The 9,211-nt window shown below is 58.6% G+C and overlaps 1 protein-coding gene across 1 annotated transcript; it reads right to left on the bottom strand.

The window, feature by feature from the left end:
• Positions 1 to 1,255: 1,255 nt before the first annotated feature.
• DOK1 (docking protein 1) lies at positions 1,256 to 7,411 on the bottom strand. The gene is made up of 5 exons (XM_041488176.1): positions 7,323 to 7,411; positions 6,887 to 7,180; positions 4,558 to 4,666; positions 3,322 to 3,425; positions 1,256 to 2,788 (listed from the first exon to the last, which is right to left on the bottom strand). The coding sequence occupies exons 1-5, from the start codon at positions 7,383 to 7,385 to the stop codon at positions 1,652 to 1,654; spliced, it is 1,707 nt and encodes a 568-aa protein (XP_041344110.1). The 5' UTR covers positions 7,386 to 7,411; the 3' UTR covers positions 1,256 to 1,651.
• Positions 7,412 to 9,211: the final 1,800 nt, after the last annotated feature.

Genomic DNA, 9,211 nt, shown 5'->3' with positions numbered 1-9,211 from the left:
TGCCTGTGGTTCCTGACATGTCCAGCACTGCTATCCCACCACTGACCTGTGCTTCCTGGGAAACAGCTGCAGGTGAGCAAGGGCACGAGGCAAGCACCACAATCCCACCTCTTCTCCCTGGGATCCCAGCTCTGACAGGCCCAAAGGCATGGGCTGGCTCTTGCCATGCCCTGGCATCTCACCAGGCAGCTGCTGGGGCAAGACATCAAGGGCAGGTACCAGGGAAGACAGGGCAGACACCCCAGCAGGCACAGGGATGGCTGGGTGCAGGAATGAACACACACAAATAGCCCAGCCTGGGGCCTGCAAACCAGTCAACAACATAAAAATTATAAAATCAGGTTTAGGGAGGAGGCAGCAGGGAGGCAACAAAGTTTTTGGAACCACCTCAGCCTCCCTCAGATTTCCCAAAACCCAGTAGACTTTTCCCCTTCTCCTGCATCAAAACCCCAGTGGAGAAGAGACCCAGCAGAGGGGAACAGCCACAGATTGGTCCTGGCCACAGCTGAGCTGTGTTTTTACAGGACTGAGGCTTCCCCCTGCAACCAGGGCACCAATAAATGCCCAGAGTTCATCACCTCATCACCATCTCACCAGCCTGGGGACCTGAACCTCCAGGCTTCCCCAACAGTTTGGCTGAGCTGGGGCTGCAGAAGTCGAGCTTAGCCCTCTGCAGAGGTGCAGCACAGTGCTGCCTGTCACCTGCCTGTTCTTTAGGTACCCACAGGCTGCCAAACCTGCAGAAGTCACCAGCAGCCCCATCCAGACGTGGGGACAGCCAATGCCAGCAGGCCTGGTGTGGCCCCACACAGAAAGCACAACCTGTTTTTCTCCTGGGTAGGCTTCTGGCCAAGGCTGGCCACGCAGCAATCCCACAAACCACACAGCAGGCATCACAGATTTGGCCATTAAACAGAATGGGAGCCAGACTGGGCCCTTCCAGGCCTTCCAAAGCAGCTGGGAGCAGGGGGGATCAGCAGTGGGATCAAGCTGGAGAAGGAGAGATCCTGTGACTGAACAACAGCCACTGAGCTGCAGCAGAGCTGGTGCCTGTCCCTGCCCAGCCCTGTGCCTGGAGGCCACCACATATCTGAGCCTGACTCCCATTTCCCTTAATCCCCTGGCACCAGGGCATCCAGCCACAGCTCAGCCTGGCAGGCACTTTTCTTTCAGGCTCCCTCTTGGCTCAGTAGCCCTGGCACAGACACAAACGTGCACCTGCACCTCCCCATCCACGCCACAGGCAAACGTGTCCTTCTGAGACATACAGACTTTAATATTAAAATAACTTTATATAAAAATACTTTTGGAGACTGATGGCAAGCAGCCTTCCACACACCATAAAAGGCACCAGAGCCCTGCAGCCTGGTCAGACAGGAAGCCAGAGCAGAGCCAGAGCAGCAGATACAGGAAAATACCAGCCCTCCTGCAGATCAGAAGGCACAGTGGAACCAGCTCCAGAGCTGGGGCACGCTCCAGCCACAGCTCTCTTGCTGTTTCCCTCCAGGGAAACACAGCCCCTCAGCACTGGTGAGAAAAGGGGCTCTGCCTGAGCCCAAACAGCCCCGAGCCATCCTGGGGAGGAGAAGCCCAGCTGGCACTGGGATGCCCAGTCCCTGCTGGGATACAGACGCAGAGCAGCAGCAGCAGCTTATATCTCCCCTAAATCCTCATAGAGAGGCGACAAGCTGTACTCATCCACACACTGCTCCTTCTTCTGCAGCTGCTGGGGCTTCACCACCTGGCTGTAGAGCACCTCCACGTTGTTGTTGTTGCTGCTGTTGAGGCTGGGTTTGGCGAGCACCTTCTCGGGGGCCGCGCTGCCCCATCGCCTGCCAGGGTCCTCCATCCTTTCTGCCCCTTTGGGGATAAAGGCTGCCTGGGGCTTGGGGGCTGGCACTGGCTTGGGGTTCTTGGCCTTGGCCGGGAAGGTGGGTACCGAGTAATCATCAGTGCTGGGGTTGTAGGGGTACTCGTAGCCCCCCTTGCCGTCGTGGCCCTGCGTGCGCCAGGCCTCGCTCGTGGGCCGCGCCTCGTCGTAGATGTAGGCGAAGGGATGCAGCGAGCGGGGGGCACGGCCCTCGGGCTCGTCGTAGATGTGCTCCTTGTGCCCAGGGGCGGCCTGGCCACGACCCTCGGCCCGGCCCTGCCCCTCGGACAGGGGCCGGACCTGCTCGTACGGGCCCGAGTACGGCGGCGGCACCGGCAGCCGCGGCTTCGGCTCCTCCACAGCCCCGCCGGGCGCCTTGGCCACGCTCGCGGCCTTGCTGTCCACAGGGTCCGAGTACAGCGGGTCTGGCCACGGCTGCAGGCTCTTCACCGAGTCCAGGGGCTCCGAGTACACGCTGGATGGGTCCTCGGCCGGCGGCACGGCGCGGAGCCCCTTGGGCAGAGGGGAGCGTGGAGGGGTGCTGGACACCGTGGGCTTGGCCGGTGGCACGGGCAGCTCCGGCAGAGTCCGGCTCTTCAGCAGAGATGTGGCATCTCTCTCCTCTGCTGCTGCTGCTCCAGCCCTGGGTGCCAGCCCTGCTTTGGGTGCCGGGGTGTCGTCCCCCTCGGCGGGCAGCTCCAGGTTCAGGTTGTCAGCCAGGGCCTGGCGGATCTGCACCACGCCGGGGCTGTCGGCTTCCAGCGAGTCGCAGCTCTGCCGGTTCTCCTCCACCTGAGCCTTCTGCTCCTGGATGGAGGCTTCCACCAGGCGGAAGATCTCGTTGCCCTGCTTGGTCTCAAAGGTGAAGTTTCCAGGTCCTGAGTCACAGCGCCTGCCAGCCTCGAAGGAGAACATCACCTGAAGGGGAAGCAGAAGGGTCACGTCCTGCTCAGCACCCAGCACGTTGTGCAGGCTGAGCTTCCCATCAAAGGGCGTGTGGCTGCAGCACTGACCCTGCACATCCTGCAGGAGAGACTGCCCTGAAATCCTGCCCTGAAATCCTGCTCCTTCCACTCCCACAGCAAGGGCCAGCCTGTGCCCAGCAGCTGGGCAGGGAAAGGCCACACTACAAGCTGTAGAGCTGGAGCACACCTGAGGGGACATCACTGTGAGTGCCCCAGAGAGCTGCAGCTCCTGCTGGAGCCCTGCTGCCTTACGTGAGCAATTCCAGCAGTTTCTACCACCTTCACAGACAGTCTAGGAAACAACACTGAGGAAGGAGTACGGTGAGAAGCTGAGTGACAATTCAGCAGGGGAAACTAGTAGGGAATCTTGGGAAAGAAGGGAGTGCTCTGGAAGCAAGAGATACAAGAGGAAGAACAGGGCTTTCCACAGCAGAAAGCTCAGCAGCAGCAGCTCAGTTACCAAGAGTAAGCAAAGCATTGACCTACCAGCATTAATCTGTTCATGGTAAAAGGTCCTTTAAAGAGAAGTCTTGCACCAGGGCTGTGCTTCCTCTGGCCTGAGCACACTCTGGTGAGCAGGTTCCCACCAGCTGACGCCCACACTCTTCCTGAACCTCATTCCCTTAACCAGGGGAGATTTTCTGCCTCTCTCACAGGCAGCAGCAGCCCCTGCAGTTGCTACAAAGGTCTCTGGGGACAAACTTCTTTTTATGGGTCAGTGCTGCTGAACAGAAGCACAATCAGACCCTCCCTGCTCAGGTCACTGCAGGTGTGGCTCCCCACACCCTGCAGCTCTCCTCCTGTCCCCAGCACAGACTCTGCAGATGAGCTGGACACCCCCACAAGGACAGCTCAGTTTCCACTGAGCTTTGGGAATATGCCACAAAAAGCACCATAAGCAGAGTGTGGCCAACATGGTCCCTGCTATCAACAGCCCCAGAATACCACTGAGCAGGCCCAAGACACCACTGAGCACCCCAGGACACCACTGAGCACCCCAGGACACCACTGAGCAGCCCCAGGACACCACTGAGCACCCCAGGACACCACTGAACAGCCCCAGAATACCACTGAGCAGCCCAGGACACCACTGAGCACCCCAGGACACCACTGAACAGCCCAAGAACACCCCTGAACAGCCCAAGAACACCACTGAGCAGCCCCAGGACACCACTGAGCACCCCAGGACACCACTGAACAGCCCAAGAACACCCCTGAACAGCCCAAGAACACCACTGAGCAGCCCCAGGACACCACTGAGCACCCCAGGACACCACTGAGCAGCCCCAGGACACCACTGAGCACCCCAGGACACCACTGAACAGCCCAAGAACACCACTGAACAGCCCAAGAACACCACTGAGCAGCCCCAGGACACCACTGAGCACCCCAGGACACCACTGAACAGCCCAAGAACACCACTGAACAGCCCAAGAACACCACTGAGCAGCCCCAGGACACCACTGAGCACCCCAGGACACCACTGAACAGCCCAAGAACACCACTGAACAGCCCAAGAACACCACTGAGCAGCCCCAGGACACCACTGAGCACCCCAGGACACCACTGAACAGGGACACCAACCCCACTGTGGGGACAGGGCTGCTCAGGGCAGGGCAGGGGACACAGGCAATGCCCAGCGTGGCCCCAGTGATGGAGGAGCAGCAGCAGGACAAGGCTCTGTGGGAGGTGGCCCCGAGTCAGGGCAGCAGCAGGTCCCACCTTCATCTCTGGAGTAGTAGATGGAGTTCACGGCCATCTCCAGGGCTGGTGACTCCCCGCTGCCCTCTCGGCCATACTGTGACACCAGGCCATCGCTGGGGCCATTTCCCTGCCAAAGGAGAGCAGATCAGACCCAGGGTTCTCTTCCCACATCAGCCCCAAGGCCACCTTGCATGGCCTGAGCCCTGCTGCCCTCCCCAGCCCCACAGCCTGGCTGTGCTGCACCCTGCCCACCCCAGAGCTGGCCACAGCATCCCCTGAGCCCACAGCAACACGGATGAACAGGGCCAGGCAGCACAGGGGGGACTTCCCTGAGCTCCTGGCAGCGCCCTGTCCCCAGCTGGGCTCTGCAGTGACAGGATACAGGACAGCACAACGCACAGAGCTGCCCCCAAAGCACGGCACAACCCAAACACAGCTCCTGGCCATACCGTCCCAAGGACAGGGGACTGGTGACACAGGGAGCTGATGGCCTGGTGACACGGGGAGCTGATGGCCTGGTGACAGGGGGAGCACACAAACCCTTGGTGCTTGGGTCTGTGTCCTGCCCTGCCAGGAGGACGGGGAGCCTGCAGAGGGGAAGCGAGCGCTTCTATTTTAGCACATGCAGAACTGAAAATGCAACACGCACGCTGTCAGCGACTGTGTCCCAGCAGCAGGGCCCCCAAAGGGCCGGGGGGGGACACAAACCCTTGGTGCTTTCAGAGATCCTCCTGCAGAAAAGCCCCTCACAAAGGACAGGCTCCCTGAGCCCTGTGCAGCTGCCACAAGGGAGGCTCAGCGTGTGGAGCTGCTCCTTGGGGCTGCAGCAGAGGGTACACCTTGCAGAAGGCACAGGCCACAGTTTCAGTTTAAAGCCCACACACATGAGCTTCTTAACCCAAACGAGGCCCAAAAAAGGGCCATGCAGCCCTTGTGGTTGGGTCATAGAACCTCATGTCCTGAGAGCTGATAGCAGCAGCTCCTCCTCAGCTAAAGCATCCAACACAGCAGGGCTCCAGCGTGGGACTGGAAAGCCAAGGGCCACTAGATCTGCCAGAGCCTCTAAGGCTCCATTTGACTGCACTTCTCCTCATCTTCAAAAGGAAATTAAAGAAAAAAAATCTGTTCTGAACTCCAAATGATCTCTGGCCCCAGCTCCCAAGCTGCTGCACCCTGCATACCCTCTGGGCAGGAACATGACACAAAATCACATTCTCCATGCAGATGATCAGCAATCCCAGCTGAGGATCTCCAGCTCTGTGCAGAGAGGCCACGTGCAGCTCTTGTGCCTCCTGCTCCAGGTCAGGCCTTTTTAAAACACATGCCAGCCTCGTAGCCTTTTGCTCCCAACCTCCTAAACTTCCAGCTTGCTTCTGGACCTCAGGCCCACAAATGATGGCTCCATGTGGGGGATGGGAGCTCCAAGCAGGTGCTCCCTGGCCTGGCCACCACCCTGCCCCGCTCCCAGGGTGTGCTGTGTCCCCAGCTCAGCCCCACCAGCTGCTTTCAGGGCAAAGGCTGCAACCCTGCCTGCACCAGGAGACACAGAGACAATTCCACCAGTGCCTCCCAGCCCTGGCATTTGCTGCACGGACACCCCTGGCCTGCCAGGAGACTGCAGGGAGGGACAAAAGTGAATCACACTCAGGGGACATCCTGGCATTAACAGTCCTCCTGCCAGGCAGCCCTGCCCAGCACTCCAAACCTGGAATCAGCTGGAGCCCAACGCAGGGCTCTGCAGACACCTCCCAGGAGGGAGAGGCAGCGCTGTGGAGCTGGGCAGGCGTGGGCTGCTGTCCCAGAGGGCACAGAAAACCACACAGCCAGGGCACCCGCCGACAAACAGCCTTGGCTGGCACACTGCTGCCCAGCAGCTCCCGGGGCTGCAGAGGAATGTTCCAGAGCCCAGCACAGACAGGGTGCCCACAGCAGCAGCCAGGAGTGAGCCCCGAGGCTGGGAAAGGGGTTCCAGGTCCTGGAAGCAGACGGGTCCTGTAAGGCTCTCGAGGCTCTGCTTCCACGGCTGCTGCGGCAGGAAAGGCAGCAATGGCTGGGCCAAGAGGAAACGCTCCTGGCCATCAGCTGGCCTCCTGCCAGCTCTCTGCAGGGCGAGCACGGGCTCTGCACCGGGCAAGAAGAGCCCGACTTGAAATTTGGAGCCACAACCTCGAATTATTGACAGCACGCTGAGGAGCCCCGCAAACCACAGCAGGACCCACCGAGAGGGCACTTCAAACCTTTACACCTCAGGGTGTCCTCCCTGAGCTGCCAGGTGCCGAGGTGTCACCCCACACACTGACACCCATGTCCCGTCCCGTCCCCTCGTCCCGCCCAGCCCGGGGCTCACCGGGAAGGCGATCTGGCACAGCTTCGCCACCCACTCCTCGCTCTGCTGCTTCTCGGCCGCGAAGAGGAAGCTGCGGTCGCGGGTCTCCAGGCGGAAGGTGGCGGTGCCGGCGCGGGGGCCGCTCTCGCCCACCGGGGCCACGCTGGTGCAGTCGCTGAGCCGCACCACGGTGCGGGCGAGCCGCCGGGTGCCCGCCCGCCCGGCCGCCGACGGCTCCTTGCAGTCGAAGAGCTCGAGGCGAGCCACGCCGTGCTGGCTGGCCGGGTAGAGCGCGGACCAGCCGCGCTTCCAGCGCTGCGGGCAGCGGGGTCACACCGCGCCCGCCGGGGCCGCTCCCAGCCGGGCCCGCCGCTCACCGGCAGCGGCCCCCGGAGGGCGGGGAGGAGGGGAAGGAGGGAAGGAAGTGGGAGAGGGAGGAAGGGATGCCCGGACTCACCTTGGTGCCGAATTTGTGGCTGTGCTGCACCAGCAGCGGCCCCTCCATGGCCGGCGGCTCCATCACCGAGCGCTTCCGCTGGGGCGGGGACCGGGCGGGACCGGGACGGGAACGGGGATGGGGCGGGGACGGGGCGGGGACCGGGATGGGGACGGGACGGGATGGCGGGGATCGGGATGGGAACGGGGACCCGGCGGGGACCGGGATGGGGCGGGGATGGGACGGGAACGGTGACCGGGATGGGGACGGGGCGGGGATCGGGATGGGAACGGGGACCGGGATGGGGACTGGGACCGGGCAGGGACGGGGACGCGCGTGTCAGGGGCGGGGCGTGCTCGTGCACGTGTGCGCGTGCACGTGAACAGATGTGTGCACAGCTGGGCGTGTGCCCGCGCGCGCGTGTGGAAAGCGCGTGTTATGTGGCTCTGCTCAGATATTTGCTGTGTGTATTGTGTTGTGTTGATTAGCAGTGCTGCGTTAACCTTTGAACAGTATGGTAAAGGTAGTTTTGTAGTTAAAAGGTAACTTTTGTAGTTAAAATAGGAACTAATGTATGTGGGGGTTTTATTTTTTTTTTTTTTTTTAAGAAAGGAATGAGGTCCCCGCACCAGATAGCAGCCACAGGACACCTAAAATTTTCAGAGAAAGAGAATTTATTGCTCTTTTATCATTAGAGGCTAACTTCTTCCAGCCTTGCTCAGCCATGACGACACCGTTAGGATTAGGAATGGTGTTTTTAGGATTAGGAATTAGGCGTTCTTCACATGTGACACAGGCTTGTGCTCTCCATGGGGACAGAAAACGCGCTCGGATGGGCTGAGGGCAAGCGAGGTGTGAAAAACGCCAATCGCTTGGTTTTAGAATTTTAAAGTTTAATAGTAATAAAATGGTTATTAAAATAGTAATAAAATTAAAGTAATAAAAATTTGGACAATTTGGATTAGGACAATATGAGACAATAAAAACAAAGAGTTACAGACAGTCCGGGTACCTCTTTCTGGGCAAAATAAGCCCGAAAAAGGACACCCATTAACAGAGGATTAACCCTTAAAATTAATAGCCCATTGCATATTCATACACCTCACCCATGATGCATAAATTGCATTCAAACAAAGGATTCTGGCTGGTCAGTGCCAACTTCTTCCTCTTAATCCTGACAGCATCTTCATGGCTGAGCAAGGTGGGAAGAAGTTAGTTTCTTCTGATAATGGAGCAATAAATTATTTTTCTGTGAAAGATTCAGGTGTCCTGTGGCTGCTGTCTCAGTGCGAGTCCTCTCTTTAAAAACAAGTATCTTACATAGCATAGTTTATATTTTAACATTATGTTCTAACTTAAAACTATAGTTAACACACTACTTAAGAAAATGAATACAGTATAACTTTCTGACATAACACATATAATAGTCATTTGAATATTTACAAAAAGCCAATCATAAAATACACATTTTTCACAGAGGGCAATATGGGGAGTGGACAAGGGGATAGGTGAGGTTTCACAGGACAGGAAAAAGGAGTGATGTCTTTGACAGGAGAAAAATAAATGAAGTGGAGGACTAGAGGCTGCTTACCTCAAGCTCATAGCCCAAGAAAATCGTGGAATAGCCAGGTGCTCACAGAGAGAGCAGAGAAGGCAAAGAATCACAGCAAACACCTGTGTGTGCCCAGCCCTGCACAGCTTCATTCTCTGCCTGGAGACAGGTAATGCCATCTATATTTCATGCCATGTCCCTGGGCACCGAGGCCACTCCAGGGGCACTGGGCTGCTCCCAGTACTGTCCCTGTCATCGCTGGCCACTCCAGTCTGCCCCAGAAGCCTCCTGCAGGGCAAGGCATTCCCAGCTGGGAGAGGTGCTGGCTGTGAGGCAAAGGACGAGCACAGCCTGTGCT

This window comes from Pyrgilauda ruficollis, unplaced genomic scaffold, assembly GCF_017590135.1.
Source record: "Pyrgilauda ruficollis isolate IOZ18807 unplaced genomic scaffold, ASM1759013v1 scaffold88, whole genome shotgun sequence".
Taxonomy (NCBI): Eukaryota; Metazoa; Chordata; class Aves; order Passeriformes; family Passeridae; genus Pyrgilauda; species Pyrgilauda ruficollis.
The sequence above is the reverse complement of the archived record's forward strand: the minus strand, read 5'-3'. Positions and strand labels throughout refer to the sequence as shown.